We start from the raw sequence: 20,769 nt of genomic DNA, 5'->3' as shown, positions 1-20,769 counted from the left end.
TTCGGAAGCCAGTACATAGTTGGGACTTTCATTGTGTTTGGTTCTGCTTGTAAAGAAGTAGCTAAAAGTTTATGTTTGTTACAGATGTCGTTTTCTGAAAATGAAGTCAGTTGGAATGTTGGTGAATTGGTGATTTCCTTTTGCAGAACCTCTATATAAAATTTACGTCAAACAATAATGATATTATTAGCAGCTTTATCAGCCGGAACAAAAACAAATTCCTCGGCTAGTTCTGTTAGTTTATTTTTGATACGCGAAATAGGGTTTTTATAGTTTTTGTTGAGGGTAAAATGTTCTTTAAAATGTTGTATTCGAATATCAACTATCTTCATTACTGAATTAAAAAAAGAGTCCAAAGATTTTTTGTCAGCTTTTTCCCGTTTTACCCATTTCAAACAGTAGGCGCGGAGTGAGTCGTTGATGATATTACGACACTCATTCCAGTTAACAGTTGACGGGGGACGATATTAAGGTCCTTTACTGAGGAATGATTTTAACTCTCGGTCGCGAACGATGTTAAGGTCTCCTGTTATAACATGGGAAATTGGTCCATAGGTGTATTCTGAATTACTGCAATTACACGACATAGGTGTATTTTCAGTGATATTTACATCTTTACACAATTGGCTATAATTAAACACATATTTTCGGGTAGATTTCTTGTAAATATAACAAATGAGAGGGAGTTCAGTATTATCAAAATATCCAGGAATTTGGTCTTTAACAGAATGGTCGTTAAAAATACCGGCAATATTTACAAAATCAAAACCTTTATTGACATACTTTATTTTAATAAAATGTTTTTTATGATCTTCAGGGCGATCAATTTTTGGAAACAGTTTAGAATAACAATATGCCATTATAATTTGGACAATTTCATACTTAGGACTGTAATATGAAATTGTGTTGCAATCCTCTAAAATTTTATTTAATTTATTTATAGGTAAAGAACAAAGCTTGGTTAACAGATAATGTCTGCCGTTGTTTTTTGAAATGGAAATTAGGTCCGAAATATTTGTATGGTTGGTCCGAAATTTTCTTTGATTGCGATTTTTTCTGCGTCCATGAGAACGATTTTTACGAACAGTTTTAGAAACTATATCCAAAATGTTAACAGAATCGGTTCTTGATATATTGCCAATTCCCATGATATTATCATTAAGACCGAGAGGGTAGACTGTCTGTAATTTTTTAATCCAATTTAATTCATTTATTTTTCGTGATCGTACAAACTTGGAATGAGATTCACCAGGCTGCTTATTTACTACTTCTAAAGGTTGAACTGTTAAATATTTAATAGGATGACTGTGCTTCTTAAGATGTTGATAAAGCACAGAAATGCACTTTTTAAGATAAAATTTACCACAAATCTTTAGTCTTTTATGTTCTTGTTTTAGTTCTAGAGGTAAAAAATCTGCTAGAAATGCAATTTATGTTTATTTTATTGTTTACTGTCCTTAGCAACCAAATATACACATTTTGACACTTAGACATGTTGCGGTCTTAAATTTGTACTCAATTAGCTTCACCATTGTAACCAAAGATTGCGCTTTATATGATATCCTCAGAATGTATCGCTTTCTATTTTTGAATGCGAATAAGTCAAATAAACATTTTTAGCAGGATTTTATATTATAATTTGGCATTAATTAAATTTAATGATGCCAGTACTGCTAGAAATTTATACCCTGCTTGAGAGCTTCTAAACCAAGGTTAGGTATGCTATTTACAGCAAAATTGACCTACAAGTGCTTTCAAATACCTAAAAATTGTACAATTTGTCCTCTTTGAAGGTAATTTTATGATTTTAAATAAGATAATGGGAAAAGTTTTAGAAATTTACCCCAAAAATGAGACAGACTTGAAGTTTTTCACTATGATCCAGCATTTATTTTTAAATCACTTTTTGTCGCGTTTCAACATCAACGGCTAACCTTCATAAAATCTTTATTACTGAACCAATTTTAAAAACTAAGGTACCATTTTCATCGTAACAGCTAGTAGAACACAGAAAATATAATAAAAATTGAGGCAGGAGGGGAAAAATTTCACCTTAAGGTAGCACTCCACAGTTAGGTGTGTAGTTTCGCATTTTGGCCCCTGTGGATTTTTCAAATATGAGAGCTAGTGTGCAATAAAATTCATTTATGGATAGCTGAGTATTAAAATAGCCTTTGTATTGAGTTTATATGAACATCAAGATTATGTAATGTATGTAATATAGGCTGTTTTCTGTATGACAGTCCGTATTTGCATGTCCCTACCATACATTGGTCCGGCAATTATTGCAATGTTTTTTTCCAACTTTTTATCGCACGAACTTTGTGATTGGATTTTACGAAAAAATGAGGCGAAAGACACCCATTTTTTATTTGATCATTAGGAAGATTTATGAAAACAGTTTCTAAAAAGGTATCACTCAAAGGCATTGAAATTCTAGTTTGATCAAAATTTTGGGGGGATATGTGACATGTCCACCCCCCCTTTTTGCAATATTGTATGGTAAATAAATGCAGAATGTTGCCATGGATACACATAAAAGGAATTAATTTTCACTCTTTTAACTTTTGAAAATCAAATCTTTGGAATATACTGATTACATACATATGCACATGTACAACACAAACAGCAAGGTTAATGTATTAGAAATCCAGGAATAGGAGATGATAAAACATTTTGTGGCTCATTTTTAATTTTATTTTCTAACTGTGGAGTGCTACCTTATGGCACATCAGAAAGCACAGAAATGCACTTTTTAAGATAAAATTTACCACAAATCTTTAGTCTTTTATGTTCTTGTTTTAGTTCTAGAGGTAAAAAATCTGCTAGAAATGCAATTTATGTTTATTTTATTGTTTACTGTCCTTAGCAACCAAATATACACATTTTGACACTTAGACATGTTGCGGTCTTAAATTTGTACTCAATTAGCTTCACCATTGTAACCAAAGATTGCGCTTTATATGATATCCTCAGAATGTATCGCTTTCTATTTTTGAATGCGAATAAGTCAAATAAACATTTTTAGCAGGATTTTATATTATAATTTGGCATTAATTAAATTTAATGATGCCAGTACTGCTAGAAATTTATACCCTGCTTGAGAGCTTCTAAACCAAGGTTAGGTATGCTATTTACAGCAAAATTGACCTACAAGTGCTTTCAAATACCTAAAAATTGTACAATTTGTCCTCTTTGAAGGTAATTTTATGATTTTAAATAAGATAATGGGAAAAGTTTTAGAAATTTACCCCAAAAATGAGACAGACTTGAAGTTTTTCACTATGATCCAGCATTTATTTTTAAATCACTTTTTGTCGCGTTTCAACATCAACTGCTAACCTTCATAAAATCTTTATTACTGAACCAATTTTAAAAACTAAGGTACCATTTTCATCGTAACAGCTAGTAGAACACAGAAAATATAATAAAAATTGAGGCAGGAGGGGAAAAATTTCACCTTAAGGTAGCACTCCACAGTTAGGTGTGTAGTTTCGCATTTTGGCCCCTGTGGATTTTTCAAATATGAGAGCTAGTGTGCAATAAAATTCATTTATGGATAGCTGAGTATTAAAATAGCCTTTGTATTGAGTTTATATGAACATCAAGATTATGTAATGTATGTAATATAGGCTGTTTTCTGTATGACAGTCCGTATTTGCATGTCCCTACCATACATTGGTCCGGCAATTATTGCAATGTTTTTTTCCAACTTTTTATCGCACGAACTTTGTGATTGGATTTTACGAAAAAATGAGGCGAAAGACACCCATTTTTTATTTGATCATTAGGAAGATTTATGAAAACAGTTTCTAAAAAGGTATCACTCAAAGGCATTGAAATTCTAGTTTGATCAAAATTTTGGGGGGATATGTGACATGTCCACCCCCCTTTTTGCAATATTGTATGGTAAATAAATGCAGAATGTTGCCATGGATACACATAAAAGGAATTAATTTTCACTCTTTTAACTTTTGAAAATCAAATCTTTGGAATATACTGATTACATACATATGCACATGTACAACACAAACAGCAAGGTTAATGTATTAGAAATCCAGGAATAGGAGATGATAAAACATTTTGTGGCTCATTTTTAATTTTATTTTCTAACTGTGGAGTGGGTATCAGGTCCGTTCGCGCCCAAAACACTTTCGCATCCTACACGTTCGCACCTCGCACGTTCGCACCCAAGGTCCGTTCGCACTCTTCACATTCGCGCCCAATTTTTATTCACATTCCAGTTGAATAATTGAAAATTATGATTGTTGTTTAAAGTTGCTTTGGTGTAAATACTGAATGTATTTATAGCTTAATATGAGTAAAACTTTGAAGATTTTAAATGAAAAACACAAAAGATAATTGTTTTTAACAGCTTGGTTCCTTTGACCTGAAACAATATCACAATTAGATATAGCAATACACTATTATAACCAAAACATGATAACATTTATTCAACACAGAAGAAAAAAACGTAGTCAGAATCTCCTTTCATTTTAAAACAAGTCAATGAAACAAAAGTTATAGCAATACACTAACCAAAACATGATTATAAGAGTTATTCAGCACAAAATAAAACGTTGACAGAATCCCACTTTATTTAGAAAGGATTATTAATTTTTTAACAATACACTATCCAAAACATGATTAAGATTTGTTCAACACAAAAAAAAATGCTGTCTCACTTTACTGATTTTGAGACGATGACAACAATTATACTTATTAGAATACACTTGCCAAAAATTTGATTACAAAGTTATCAAACACAAAACCAATTAAAATTGGGAGCGAACAGACTTTGGGTGCGAACATGTAGGGAGCGAAAGTGAAAGGGGGCGAACATGAGTGGGTGCGAACGTGAATGGGCGCGAACGGACCCGGATTCCTGTGGAGTGCTACCTTATGGCACATCAGAAAGCACAGAAATGCACTTTTTAAGATAAAATTTACCACAAATCTTTAGTCTTTTATGTTCTTGTTTTAGTTCTAGAGGTAAAAAATCTGCTAGAAATGCAATTTATGTTTATTTTATTGTTTACTGTCCTTAGCAACCAAATATACACATTTTGACACTTAGACATGTTGCGGTCTTAAATTTGTACTCAATTAGCTTCACCATTGTAACCAAAGATTGCGCTTTATATGATATCCTCAGAATGTATCGCTTTCTATTTTTGAATGCGAATAAGTCAAATAAACATTTTTAGCAGGATTTTATATTATAATTTGGCATTAATTAAATTTAATGATGCCAGTACTGCTAGAAATTTATACCCTGCTTGAGAGCTTCTAAACCAAGGTTAGGTATGCTATTTACAGCAAAATTGACCTACAAGTGCTTTCAAATACCTAAAAATTGTACAATTTGTCCTCTTTGAAGGTAATTTTATGATTTTAAATAAGATAATGGGAAAAGTTTTAGAAATTTACCCCAAAAATGAGACAGACTTGAAGTTTTTCACTATGATCCAGCATTTATTTTTAAATCACTTTTTGTCGCGTTTCAACATCAACTGCTAACCTTCATAAAATCTTTATTACTGAACCAATTTTAAAAACTAAGGTACCATTTTCATCGTAACAGCTAGTAGAACACAGAAAATATAATAAAAATTGAGGCAGGAGGGGAAAAATTTCACCTTAAGGTAGCACTCCACAGTTAGGTGTGTAGTTTCGCATTTTGGCCCCTGTGGATTTTTCAAATATGAGAGCTAGTGTGCAATAAAATTCATTTATGGATAGCTGAGTATTAAAATAGCCTTTGTATTGAGTTTATATGAACATCAAGATTATGTAATGTATGTAATATAGGCTGTTTTCTGTATGACAGTCCGTATTTGCATGTCCCTACCATACATTGGTCCGGCAATTATTGCAATGTTTTTTTCCAACTTTTTATCGCACGAACTTTGTGATTGGATTTTACGAAAAAATGAGGCGAAAGACACCCATTTTTTATTTGATCATTAGGAAGATTTATGAAAACAGTTTCTAAAAAGGTATCACTCAAAGGCATTGAAATTCTAGTTTGATCAAAATTTTGGGGGGATATGTGACATGTCCACCCCCCTTTTTGCAATATTGTATGGTAAATAAATGCAGAATGTTGCCATGGATACACATAAAAGGAATTAATTTTCACTCTTTTAACTTTTGAAAATCAAATCTTTGGAATATACTGATTACATACATATGCACATGTACAACACAAACAGCAAGGTTAATGTATTAGAAATCCAGGAATAGGAGATGATAAAACATTTTGTGGCTCATTTTTAATTTTATTTTCTAACTGTGGAGTGCTACCTTATGGCACATCAGAAAGCACAGAAATGCACTTTTTAAGATAAAATTTACCACAAATCTTTAGTCTTTTATGTTCTTGTTTTAGTTCTAGAGGTAAAAAATCTGCTAGAAATGCAATTTATGTTTATTTTATTGTTTACTGTCCTTAGCAACCAAATATACACATTTTGACACTTAGACATGTTGCGGTCTTAAATTTGTACTCAATTAGCTTCACCATTGTAACCAAAGATTGCGCTTTATATGATATCCTCAGAATGTATCGCTTTCTATTTTTGAATGCGAATAAGTCAAATAAACATTTTTAGCAGGATTTTATATTATAATTTGGCATTAATTAAATTTAATGATGCCAGTACTGCTAGAAATTTATACCCTGCTTGAGAGCTTCTAAACCAAGGTTAGGTATGCTATTTACAGCAAAATTGACCTACAAGTGCTTTCAAATACCTAAAAATTGTACAATTTGTCCTCTTTGAAGGTAATTTTATGATTTTAAATAAGATAATGGGAAAAGTTTTAGAAATTTACCCCAAAAATGAGACAGACTTGAAGTTTTTCACTATGATCCAGCATTTATTTTTAAATCACTTTTTGTCGCGTTTCAACATCAACTGCTAACCTTCATAAAATCTTTATTACTGAACCAATTTTAAAAACTAAGGTACCATTTTCATCGTAACAGCTAGTAGAACACAGAAAATATAATAAAAATTGAGGCAGGAGGGGAAAAATTTCACCTTAAGGTAGCACTCCACAGTTAGGTGTGTAGTTTCGCATTTTGGCCCCTGTGGATTTTTCAAATATGAGAGCTAGTGTGCAATAAAATTCATTTATGGATAGCTGAGTATTAAAATAGCCTTTGTATTGAGTTTATATGAACATCAAGATTATGTAATGTATGTAATATAGGCTGTTTTCTGTATGACAGTCCGTATTTGCATGTCCCTACCATACATTGGTCCGGCAATTATTGCAATGTTTTTTTCCAACTTTTTATCGCACGAACTTTGTGATTGGATTTTACGAAAAAATGAGGCGAAAGACACCCATTTTTTATTTGATCATTAGGAAGATTTATGAAAACAGTTTCTAAAAAGGTATCACTCAAAGGCATTGAAATTCTAGTTTGATCAAAATTTTGGGGGGATATGTGACATGTCCACCCCCCTTTTTGCAATATTGTATGGTAAATAAATGCAGAATGTTGCCATGGATACACATAAAAGGAATTAATTTTCACTCTTTTAACTTTTGAAAATCAAATCTTTGGAATATACTGATTACATACATATGCACATGTACAACACAAACAGCAAGGTTAATGTATTAGAAATCCAGGAATAGGAGATGATAAAACATTTTGTGGCTCATTTTTAATTTTATTTTCTAACTGTGGAGTGCTACCTTATGGCACATCAGAAAGCACAGAAATGCACTTTTTAAGATAAAATTTACCACAAATCTTTAGTCTTTTATGTTCTTGTTTTAGTTCTAGAGGTAAAAAATCTGCTAGAAATGCAATTTATGTTTATTTTATTGTTTACTGTCCTTAGCAACCAAATATACACATTTTGACACTTAGACATGTTGCGGTCTTAAATTTGTACTCAATTAGCTTCACCATTGTAACCAAAGATTGCGCTTTATATGATATCCTCAGAATGTATCGCTTTCTATTTTTGAATGCGAATAAGTCAAATAAACATTTTTAGCAGGATTTTATATTATAATTTGGCATTAATTAAATTTAATGATGCCAGTACTGCTAGAAATTTATACCCTGCTTGAGAGCTTCTAAACCAAGGTTAGGTATGCTATTTACAGCAAAATTGACCTACAAGTGCTTTCAAATACCTAAAAATTGTACAATTTGTCCTCTTTGAAGGTAATTTTATGATTTTAAATAAGATAATGGGAAAAGTTTTAGAAATTTACCCCAAAAATGAGACAGACTTGAAGTTTTTCACTATGATCCAGCATTTATTTTTAAATCACTTTTTGTCGCGTTTCAACATCAACTGCTAACCTTCATAAAATCTTTATTACTGAACCAATTTTAAAAACTAAGGTACCATTTTCATCGTAACAGCTAGTAGAACACAGAAAATATAATAAAAATTGAGGCAGGAGGGGAAAAATTTCACCTTAAGGTAGCACTCCACAGTTAGGTGTGTAGTTTCGCATTTTGGCCCCTGTGGATTTTTCAAATATGAGAGCTAGTGTGCAATAAAATTCATTTATGGATAGCTGAGTATTAAAATAGCCTTTGTATTGAGTTTATATGAACATCAAGATTATGTAATGTATGTAATATAGGCTGTTTTCTGTATGACAGTCCGTATTTGCATGTCCCTACCATACATTGGTCCGGCAATTATTGCAATGTTTTTTTCCAACTTTTTATCGCACGAACTTTGTGATTGGATTTTACGAAAAAATGAGGCGAAAGACACCCATTTTTTATTTGATCATTAGGAAGATTTATGAAAACAGTTTCTAAAAAGGTATCACTCAAAGGCATTGAAATTCTAGTTTGATCAAAATTTTGGGGGGATATGTGACATGTCCACCCCCCTTTTTGCAATATTGTATGGTAAATAAATGCAGAATGTTGCCATGGATACACATAAAAGGAATTAATTTTCACTCTTTTAACTTTTGAAAATCAAATCTTTGGAATATACTGATTACATACATATGCACATGTACAACACAAACAGCAAGGTTAATGTATTAGAAATCCAGGAATAGGAGATGATAAAACATTTTGTGGCTCATTTTTAATTTTATTTTCTAACTGTGGAGTGCTACCTTATGGCACATCAGAAAGCACAGAAATGCACTTTTTAAGATAAAATTTACCACAAATCTTTAGTCTTTTATGTTCTTGTTTTAGTTCTAGAGGTAAAAAATCTGCTAGAAATGCAATTTATGTTTATTTTATTGTTTACTGTCCTTAGCAACCAAATATACACATTTTGACACTTAGACATGTTGCGGTCTTAAATTTGTACTCAATTAGCTTCACCATTGTAACCAAAGATTGCGCTTTATATGATATCCTCAGAATGTATCGCTTTCTATTTTTGAATGCGAATAAGTCAAATAAACATTTTTAGCAGGATTTTATATTATAATTTGGCATTAATTAAATTTAATGATGCCAGTACTGCTAGAAATTTATACCCTGCTTGAGAGCTTCTAAACCAAGGTTAGGTATGCTATTTACAGCAAAATTGACCTACAAGTGCTTTCAAATACCTAAAAATTGTACAATTTGTCCTCTTTGAAGGTAATTTTATGATTTTAAATAAGATAATGGGAAAAGTTTTAGAAATTTACCCCAAAAATGAGACAGACTTGAAGTTTTTCACTATGATCCAGCATTTATTTTTAAATCACTTTTTGTCGCGTTTCAACATCAACTGCTAACCTTCATAAAATCTTTATTACTGAACCAATTTTAAAAACTAAGGTACCATTTTCATCGTAACAGCTAGTAGAACACAGAAAATATAATAAAAATTGAGGCAGGAGGGGAAAAATTTCACCTTAAGGTAGCACTCCACAGTTAGGTGTGTAGTTTCGCATTTTGGCCCCTGTGGATTTTTCAAATATGAGAGCTAGTGTGCAATAAAATTCATTTATGGATAGCTGAGTATTAAAATAGCCTTTGTATTGAGTTTATATGAACATCAAGATTATGTAATGTATGTAATATAGGCTGTTTTCTGTATGACAGTCCGTATTTGCATGTCCCTACCATACATTGGTCCGGCAATTATTGCAATGTTTTTTTCCAACTTTTTATCGCACGAACTTTGTGATTGGATTTTACGAAAAAATGAGGCGAAAGACACCCATTTTTTATTTGATCATTAGGAAGATTTATGAAAACAGTTTCTAAAAAGGTATCACTCAAAGGCATTGAAATTCTAGTTTGATCAAAATTTTGGGGGGATATGTGACATGTCCACCCCCTTTTTGCAATATTGTATGGTAAATAAATGCAGAATGTTGCCATGGATACACATAAAAGGAATTAATTTTCACTCTTTTAACTTTTGAAAATCAAATCTTTGGAATATACTGATTACATACATATGCACATGTACAACACAAACAGCAAGGTTAATGTATTAGAAATCCAGGAATAGGAGATGATAAAACATTTTGTGGCTCATTTTTAATTTTATTTTCTAACTGTGGAGTGCTACCTTATACAGGAAAGATAAAACCTGAGAATTCCGGTAAAAAAGTTTTGAGCGGGAAATACAAATATAAGATTTTTGGTAGGAACAAAAAATAAAATAAATAAAATCTTGCTGGTAAACACAAATAAAAGATTTTCAGGCGGAACGAATTTATAGGGTCGGTCGGTAAAGGGCAAACAAACAATATTTTAATTTAAGCCTTAACAAGATTTATTTACCGCCATTTAAGATTTTCAACCTCTCCATCCAGTTTATCAATTTCCTCTCTGCACTCAGCTTTACTGAAAATAGATAACTGTTTCAATATGCATGTGTATGTACACACATTTAAACTTGGTGTTGATAGATATAACATATGTAATGTAATACATATAAATAAAATATCATAAAATATCAGAAAGTTTTTTTACTATAATTATATGAGGTTTGAAAATTGTTCCAGTGTGCTATCGAAGTTGCAGCGTAAGGTGGCTGCAAGTTTTCAATATACTAGTAAAGTTATTTGACTTGAAGTTATTTTCTCGTCGTGCCAGTTTGGAGAACAAACTGGTTGATTTTCGTAAATCTAACTAAAGTATATTACAAAATGCAAAACTACAGATAATTACAGTAACAATGCATGTAGATCGTAGTGATAAATTGTGCCAGGCTTTAACCAACGAACTGTTTAGAAACATTGCTCTAGCCTATAGCGGTCAGTATGAAACGTTAAGCGTGACAAACAGGAACTTAGTAAAATTACGCTACACAAAAACATTATGTCCCTCTCTCTGATATCTTATAATCAAAGAACAAAGGTGCCTTATTTTAGTAAACATGGCGATGTCCTTAATAATATGTCTTTATAATGACATAGTACATATTAACACAACAATTTTCATATTTCATTTGAAAATTACCTTGCTGGATATTTTTTCTTTCTGTCTTTGCCTTCAAGTTGGTCATAGCCACTGCAAAAACAAAATAATCATGAACATTTTTGCCATTAAAATTTATCAAAATTATTCTGTTAGCATACATACACTTTGGTATATGAATAGCCTTTTATATAATAATTTAAATTATCAATTTATCATTTTTTTCAAAGTTTTTTTTTTTTATTTCTTATCAAATTCTTGTTTATAAAAAATCATATCATACATTTGTAACTATAAACATCTGTCATACAATTTTCTAGCTATAAATTTAAACCAGGTCTAACCAACAATGTTCTTCGGCAATGCATGGACCAAGTACATGTATATTGACCGTTGATTTCCATTCGGTCCGTTGGTTGATATAGTCTAATGTTTGAATTTTGCCTGGTTTTCAGGACTTCAAGTCTTAAGTAATTTTTTTTCATCAGTGCACGATTATGACTACATTGTGAAGCTAAAACTGCAAGTAATTTTTAAAAAATTGCAATATCTTAACATTTTTATGAACAAAATGTGTATATCCATCTATCAAACGCAATATGTTAATGCTTTTATGTTTTGTGACAACGAGCAAACAATTTGAATTAAAAATTTATGGATATACTGTGGTTGAATAGAAATTCATCATAAATGTATAAAGGGGTGTGTGCTTGGCAATAGTGATATGTTCTTAAAAGAATATAAAACATACCTTTTAGGTCCTACCCTAAAAAAGAAAACCAAAGTATATACAAGAATCGAATACAGAATTGTAGAACAAAATACAAACAAAAATCCTCCAACTACCCTTTCTTTCAATGGTACAAAAGGGCACCTTATGCATTTTATTTCTCAAGCATTTTACTATATGTATGCGCCTGCGGCAATATGCAGATAGCACTAATAGCAACTAGCAAGGTGTACAAATTATATATCTCATTTTCCCCCTTCTATAAATGAAGCAGTTGTATTTCGTCAAAAAAAGACAATCATAGGGAAAATATGCCATATGGTGGGGGAAAAACATATATTTAAGCAGTCTGAATTTTAATATACATGTACAATATAGAAGCCATACTAATAACAATCTAGAAGCGACATAAACTATATTACACTTTAGAAGTAAATATGTATTATACATAGGACGGTTTATTTATATTTCTTGGTAAGACTAAAGGGATAAAATTTAACAAATAACGGAAACTACAAAAAATGTATTTACACAAAGTTTTCTTTCTTTCGCCGGGTCTGTCTCCAACAACATGTATAAATAATATGCAAAGTTCTGCATGTATAAAATAACCCACGTGATTTATACAAAACTAAATGTATAAAGTTTAACTATAAGTGTCAAAAGAAATGCACTTCATTATTTTCAATATCGATTAAGAAGATTGGGTATGATTACCATTGAGACAACTATCCAGCAGAGTAAACAATGTAGAGGAATATTTAATATACAAGTCATCGAACAGCCGTCAACAATGATATAAAACCAGACCATTTAGCACAATTCAAAAGTAGGAAAGAATCCTACATGACAAATCGTGTTAAACAATACAAGGGATAAAACCAACTGTCTAATTTACTTACAAAAGAATAAAACAAATATAATAGCCATCAACAAACGCTAAGCCCACTTGATTCGTCTTTGAATAAACATGTATAACAATTTCAATTAGTTTGAATTATAATTTATTGACTTGTTCAGTTCATATACGTGCGATAAGTACTGGTCCGATAGGATTAAAATCATAACGCAAAATGTTTATCCAAATGTGATCACACTAGAAGACCACATACACTGAATTTAATTTTCTATTCACTAAAAGTAATAAAAAATCACAAACATTGAACTTGACCTTCCTTCATTTAGTAACAGGAAACAATTTATCTAAATTAAAAAATAAATCGTCAAAGCGTTTTCATGTTTAATAAACGGACAATGATTTGCAGACACTTGCCCGCCCGTCGTACATCCCCAAGTCAATAACCTTTCGAAAAACGAAAGTCCCTCTTGATTAAAATATCGAATTGGTTAAATGCAGGTATCCACATTTCTCATCAATCGGGTTCACAAAGATTTCGTCAAAAGTCTTACGCGAACTTTGAGTTTGTTCAAGGCCAATTATTCTTACATATGACAGCAACACAGAACACACCATCTACGGGACTCAAATACAGACCCTCATTCTGTAACAAAATCAGAAGTAACAGTAAATGCTGTAGCAGACATGTTGACGATTAAATGGACATGCTTGATACAAACCTTAGTCGTTCATAATATCGACTACATACTCTCATAACCTTCCTGGAAACATAGATCAAATATTCTTGTGGAAAAGTGTATATTTTAGAAAGTAAATTTCCACGACAAACTGTTTAGTTCAGTCATTAAATACAAGTAGTACTTTACATTTTATATCGTAATGCAATTTTTACACATATCTAAAAAAAAAAAAACCCAAAACAACTCAATCATATTTAAGAAAGAGAGGAAGCAATAATTGAAATGTATAAAACTTTGTATTTTTGAAAGATAAAACACGGTAGGCTATATAAATACTTTAAACATTTCGCAGAAGTGATGATTATAAAATATCAAGGGGAAAATAATTAATAAACATTTGTATTAAAGTTAAGTTATTTAATACGCTTTTATTTACAAGGTTTAAACATGCATATTCATGAGGCACATACCTGGTTTTTCTAGTCAACCAACAGAATGGTCTGAAAACATGAAGATTTATGAGTTTAAAGCTTTTGTGTCAACTCATAAGAAATAGAAACGTCTTTTTTACATACACTTTCTATCAACTCTAATATCGTTGTAAAGACACATAAACATTGCAGTAAAGCTGAACAAGAATGAATCATTTATCAGAAGTATATTTCACAAACTTGTATTCGCTTCGTAAATTCCTTGGACAGCGTAACCCGAATAGTTCAGTTGTTTAGTATATGCTGCTGCTCCACAATTGATATACGTTAACAAGTTAGACAGGTCGACTGCAGGAAGACCCTGTACTATTCAGGTTACGAAAGATATGTTGAACGGGAAATGCTGCCTCTGGCTTGTTACTATACTATCAATATCGATCATGTTTTAGTCAACGAAAGACGGAGATGAATACAGGACGATGAAGGCATTTTTTTATATAACTAAGGCCATTAGCTTTCTCGTTTGAATTGTTTTACATTGTCATATCGGGGCATTTTATAGCTTTACTCATTGTTGAAGGCCGTACGGTGACCTATAGTTGTTAATGTCTGTGTCATTTTGGTCTCTTGTGGATAGTTGTCTCATTGGCAATCATACCACATCTTCTTTTTTATAATCAATAGTATTCAATTTGAGTAAAACACTAGTCGAGATGTACGAAGGCAGTTTGAAGGATGACATATTGATATCAAGTTATTAACCTATCTTATTTATTTATAAAGAACTCAAACCATTATACACTTTCTTCCTTCTCTTTTATGCATGGTAAAAACCTGCTTCATGCGAGAGAAAAGAATAAAAACCTTGTACATGTTGTAATACTACATTGCTGAATACGACTGACGAAAGCGAGTTTTCAATGTTGAGTAAAATGATATACACTTTAACAAGTAACTATTATTCTTAAAGTTTATATAATTGTATTATTATTTTGGATTACTAAGATTAAAATTGAAAAAAAAAAAAAAAAAAAAAAGATTAAAATTGGCTGCTATTGGTAAAAAATTCTTAAAATAAGACATAAAAGTATGCACAAAGGAAGTGATCCAAAAATTACAAAAGCGTTTCCGATATTTTTCGTTCAGATTAGAAATTCAAAACGGCCTTCGGCATCGGTTTCCTATTTATTTCGTCATAGAAATATATTATGTTGTTAAATATTAGTATTATAATATATAATAAAAAAAATAATAAAAAAACAAACAATTCTAATCATTTCAAATATTTGTCATTATATTATGATGTTATACATTTTGTAACCAATTCGTTTAAAAAAAACCGCTTGACATTCTAAAAGCAAGTCAACTGACTATGATATATATATCTATGATAGTGTACACAGCCATATACAAAAAGTGTATATGAAATATAAACATTATAATGTTCAGTCTAAGTACTGACACATCTTTCTGTTATACTATTGTGTTTAAAACGGATATGAGATAGTCAGCCAGTTACATTTTTATTTAATTTAAAAGAAAAGAAGATGTCAAGTCATGTGAATACTGGCCATGCAGCTTTGACAAAACTCCAAACATCAACATGTACAAATGTACAATGTAAGCATAATATACTAGTTCAAGATATAGTGGAAAACCAAGTAGCTTTTATTTACTTCGATATCTCAACTTACCGACAACAAAAACAGCAAAAGATAGTCTTGATCTGAAAGAATTAACAAAAAAATCATCACAACAGTTACTGTTCAGAAATGATACATGTACATACCCAGAAACAAGACAAATGACGCATAATACACCAAAGGTTTTAAATGTTGCATATAACTATACATTTGATTATAGTCATAAGATTGAACAACAGTTATAATTGTTTGTCATTGCCTTTAATCGTAAATAATTCCGTTAACTGTATCATGTCTACGACTGTTAGCGTTGGATTTTGTTACATTCTTTGTTCCAAAAGTTAAAGTCATAAGAAACCTCAAATTAAAAAAAAATAATGCATATGTTTTTTTTATAACTCAATGGATAGTTTTCATTATAAAACTATGTACATATAACTTTTTCTGAAGAAAATTCTTTAATTTGTTCATATTTAGAAGAAGTTTACTTTATTTTAATTGCTTCCAGGAAGCAATTCCAGGAAGCAATTCCCCGACATATTTTTCCGTATGCAAAGTGAACTCAGAGTGACCCATCTCGTAAAAATCCGGTCGGTGATCGCAATACGCATGGATGTCGTTAATAATCAATATCGTCCAGGACAGAGAGGTTAAAAACATTTTGCAAAAAGGACCAAAATATCGTCCTCCATCTAAAATAGATTGGAAAGAGTGTCGTCAAGTCACCAAAGATGCTCTTTCCTCATTTTGTAAAAAATGGTGTAAAAGGGAAAAATCTGATAAAAAATCTCTTGATTCTTATTTAAATAAATGTATGAATGTGGTAGATAAGAGAATATCACATTTTGAAAATAATTTAGAAGTAAATAATAGAGTTTATAATACACCTATTTCTAGAATAAGAAATAAACTTCAAATACTTTCAAAGCGGTTTGTGTTTGTACCGGCCGACAAAGCAGCCAACAATGTGGTGGTGGTATGACGTAAATACTACACGGACGTTCTTAAGAATGAAATTTTAAATTCATCTACATTCAAGTCCATCCGCTCCACAGAGAGTCATATAGTAAACAAGCATATCACAACCACATCAAAGCTTAAGGCTTCTTTTGAAATTTGAAGATCCCTACTATGTATTGGCTACCTAAACTTCACAAAAAAACATTTAAATATCGTTTCATCTCGGTCTCTAATAAGTGTTCTACAACTAATCTGTCAGTGCTCTTAACTAGTTCATTAACTACTATTAAAGAGCTTATCATAAACTATTGTAATAAAATATATGAACATAGTGGTATAATCCATTTTTGGAGTGTAAAAAATTCTTTGGATGTTTTAGATATGTTTTTATTGGTATAATATATTGATTTAGTTATCAGTAGATTAAAAGCTAACTAAATATTACTAGACTAAATATGTTATATACATATACATATTCATGGATCTACAATCTGTCGATACCTGTAACTTGGCATTGCACAAGGTCATGTTTTTCTCTGGCTGTTTATGACGTCTTTACACTAAATCCATTGGATGTTGGATGTGTACGGACTTAGATGCATGATTTTTTTTATTAGTTGTTAGTGGCTTTAAACTAGCTGTCAGATAACTGCGAGTACTTTCAGATCTGTTCATTGTGTCTTTTTGTGTCGGGATGTATAAGTATCCGGCCACGTCCACTTGTATTTTTTGTTTATCTGATGAGTTAAACCTTTTTCAACTGATTTTTATAGTTCGTTCTTATGTTGTACTGTTATACCACTGTCCAAGGTTAGGGGTAGGGTTGGGATCCCGCTAACATGTTTAACCCCGCCACATTATTTATGTATGTGCCTGTCCCAAGTCAGGAGCCTGTAATTCAGTGGTTGTCGTTTGTTTATGTGTTACATATTTGTTTTTCTTTCATTTTTTTACATAAATAAGGCCGTTAGTTTTCTCGTTTGAATTGTTTTACATTATTTTATCGGAGCCATTTATAGCTGACTATGCGGTATGGGCTTTGCTCATTGTTGAAGGTCTTACGGTTACCTATAGCTGTTAATGTTTGTGTCATTTTGGTCTTTTGTGGATAGTTATCTCATTGGCAATAATACCACATCTTCTTTTTTTTTATATATTATCTGATTGTACATGCTAAACATGTTCTCTATATCCATGCTTTTTGTTGATTGTTGACAAACAGGTGACAATCGTAAATCTTCGGCTTCAAAACACGAACTTTAATTACAAATGTACCTGACATATTTTCACAACACTAACCGATTGAAAAAAAAAATGATGATTATATGAAATTTATGCGAAAAAAAAATGATAAAATCGTGCACAGAAGACTAGTAAGTTTATGATGTACGTATGCATTGGTTCAAGAATTGGTATAACATTATTTTTCACCGGTCACCCAGTGGCGGATCAAGGGGGGGGGGGGGGGTCCGGGGGTGCGCACCCCCCCTTTATTTTTGCCGATCAATGCATTTGTATCGGGACATATGTTTTGCACCCCCCCCCCCCCTTTGCCCTGGGTGCCCTGGGTTAGCACCCCCCCTTTCGAAAATTCCTGCATCCGCCCCTGGGTCACCCGTTTATTATGATTTTTATACTTTGTTCTTATGTTGTTCACAAATTTACTGTTCCTGGTTAGGGGAGGGTTAGCATATTCGAGCATGTTTTACCCCTGCTCATTCTGTATGTGTCCATCCTAAAGTAAGAAGCCTGTATTTCATTTGTTGTTGTTGATTCATGTCTTCAATATTTCTTTTTCATAAATTGATTTTCGTATACCTTCGGTTGTTAGTTTTCTCCATTGAAATTTTTCATATTTTTCATGTCGGGGCCTTCTATAGCCAGCTACATGTATATGGTTTGTTCTCATGATTGAAGGTCATACGATTGCCCATAATTGCTTACATCTACTTCATACGAATTAAATAACAATAGTCGTCTCATTGGCAATCATACCACTTTTTCAAAATGAACAGTAATCATTAATAACATTTAGTCCATATCGAGTTTTTCTCATTTCTTAAATTTTTGTAACCTCTATAATGTCTATTTAGCACTCAGTTGTCATGTTAATTGATAAATTGCTGTTGCATAATAATATTTAGATTACACCCTCATTTGCTGTTCATTAGTACATTGATGATACTTTTTTCTGTTTTAATATTACAAAAAAGACTTATTTTTAACTGATAATTTATACAGTAATGTATTATAATTGTATAATAACTTGATAGTTGATCTACATACCAATGTACACATACAACAGCAATCCTCATTATCTAAAATATTAAGTAAAGTATTTATAATAAGTAAGATTCCGTGTAAACACGGAAAGTATTATTACTTTAAGGTGGCTCGGGCGTATTCGAAGTTTCTATCAGAAGTGCCGTATTTTTGGTTATTTTATTCTTTAAAGAAAATGAATCGAATTGGTCGAAAAAAAATAGGGGGTCACGGACCATTTAAGCTCAAAATTTTACTTTTAAACAGGTATGTAAAAGGGACCATTTTTCAATGAAATGATAGGGGAAATAGAGGTGTTGACATATTTTTTTTCGGAATATCAAAAAAAGTTCTATGACAATTGTTCCAAATCTGTAATATTAAAAGCTGGAATACAGCTTCAAAGAATGAGCCAATAAAAAACATAGGTCACCGATAAGGAAAAAAAAATATTTTGCCTTACAACCCAAATTTTGGCGAGAAAATGGTAAAAATGGGTGAAATGTCATTTTGACCCTTTAAAAAATACCGATAATAACGAAAATATTCTATTAGTCACATAACTACAATGATTTAATATTTCTAATCAATCAAAATATTAAAAAAAATTACGACAAATACTTTTGTAATTCATGCGTGAAATTATGCGCAGTCGAATAGTCCCGAGCCACCTTAATAATATGCAAGTGTTATAAATATTAAAATTTTGTCTTTGGCAATTCATAATTCTACTATAATTATAACAATTCGTACAAATGTTGTTGTTGCATAAAAATTGATGTTTGAAATTTGCAAATATAAATATAGAAACCACAATACATTACCATTTTGCCTAATATGTATGGTCATTTTTAGTCATATGAACCCTTCACACGTTTCGCTACATATATCAGTGGCTGATCCAGGGGGGGGGGAGTCCGGGGGGTTGGAACCCCCTTTTTTATGGGCCGATCAATGCATTAGAATGGGAGCATATAGTTGGAGCCCCCCCCTTTACTCTGGGTTGGGACCTCCCCCCCCCTTTTTAAAAAGGCTGGATCCGCGCCTGTGCATGTATGCGTCTTTACCTTACTAAAATATATATAATGTTTAGCATTGTGGGTTTAGCATGAAAGTAACTCCAGTAATGTGCTCCGAACGCTTAACATTTACGTACAAAGTATTATTTTATTTTCTGATCTCTGTTAACTTTATTTCTTTTCATAAATGTGTTGCGCTATACAAACAAAGTAGTGCACACTTTAATGGTGTGTTTAATGGGTCATTGTTACCAGGCAGGTAAAATATAACATAATTTTAAAGACGAAAGAAAAAAAAAAAGTAATTATGAAAAATAAAACACGAAATGTACTTATTCAAAAGACACAAATCCTATAAGCACTTGACGAAACCAAAAAAAACAAAGAACATTTTTTTGTATATAGTTCATCACCACAAAGTCTAACGGAGGCGTTGCTGACACGTTGTAACCGTAGAGGTGCAACAAGTTCACGATAGTACCAGGCATATATCATTTGACGCTTTTAAGTATTGAAGTGACGAATGAAAAAGGGGATATATCAAGGGCACTCAGAACACATACATGACATAAGTCGACACCGCATTTCGTGAATTTTATTACTATGCGTTATAGGGGTTCGGTCATTGTTGCAGGCCATACATAACGTGACCTATGATTAGTAACTCCTACGTGCTTTGGTCTTTAGGGAAGAGAGTTGTCTCATTGGCAATCATATCACATCTCATTTTTATAACACCATGGCAACACTCAAAATTGTGTTCGATGGTAGACATGCAGATGTCTACACAGTGTTTAGACACGGT

General features: G+C 31.8%; 1 protein-coding gene across 4 annotated transcripts in view; it reads right to left on the bottom strand.

Moving 5' to 3' along the window:
• LOC139485741 (uncharacterized) overlaps nt 1-20,769 on the bottom strand; it is a 33,735-nt gene that overhangs the window by 11,788 nt on the left and 1,178 nt on the right. For 2 of the 4 annotated variants that reach the window (XM_071270394.1, XM_071270395.1), the window contains exons 2-8: nt 18,970-19,001; nt 15,775-15,806; nt 14,120-14,149; nt 13,689-13,730; nt 12,132-12,146; nt 11,423-11,473; nt 10,742-10,804 (exon numbers count right to left, since the gene is read on the bottom strand). In XM_071270394.1, coding sequence (XP_071126495.1) covers nt 10,742-10,804; nt 11,423-11,473; nt 12,132-12,146; nt 13,689-13,730; nt 14,120-14,149; nt 15,775-15,806; nt 18,970-19,001 — 265 coding nt within the window. The remainder of the gene's footprint in view (nt 1-10,741; nt 10,805-11,422; nt 11,474-12,131; nt 12,147-13,688; nt 13,731-14,119; nt 14,150-15,774; nt 15,807-18,969; nt 19,002-20,769) is intronic. The other 2 variants (XM_071270396.1, XM_071270397.1) reach the window with 2 other exon arrangements.

The sequence above is a fragment of the Mytilus edulis genome, chromosome 8 (assembly GCF_963676685.1).
Source record: "Mytilus edulis chromosome 8, xbMytEdul2.2, whole genome shotgun sequence".
NCBI classification, from domain to species: domain Eukaryota; kingdom Metazoa; phylum Mollusca; class Bivalvia; order Mytilida; family Mytilidae; genus Mytilus; species Mytilus edulis.
The sequence above is the reverse complement of the archived record's forward strand: the minus strand, read 5'-3'. Positions and strand labels throughout refer to the sequence as shown.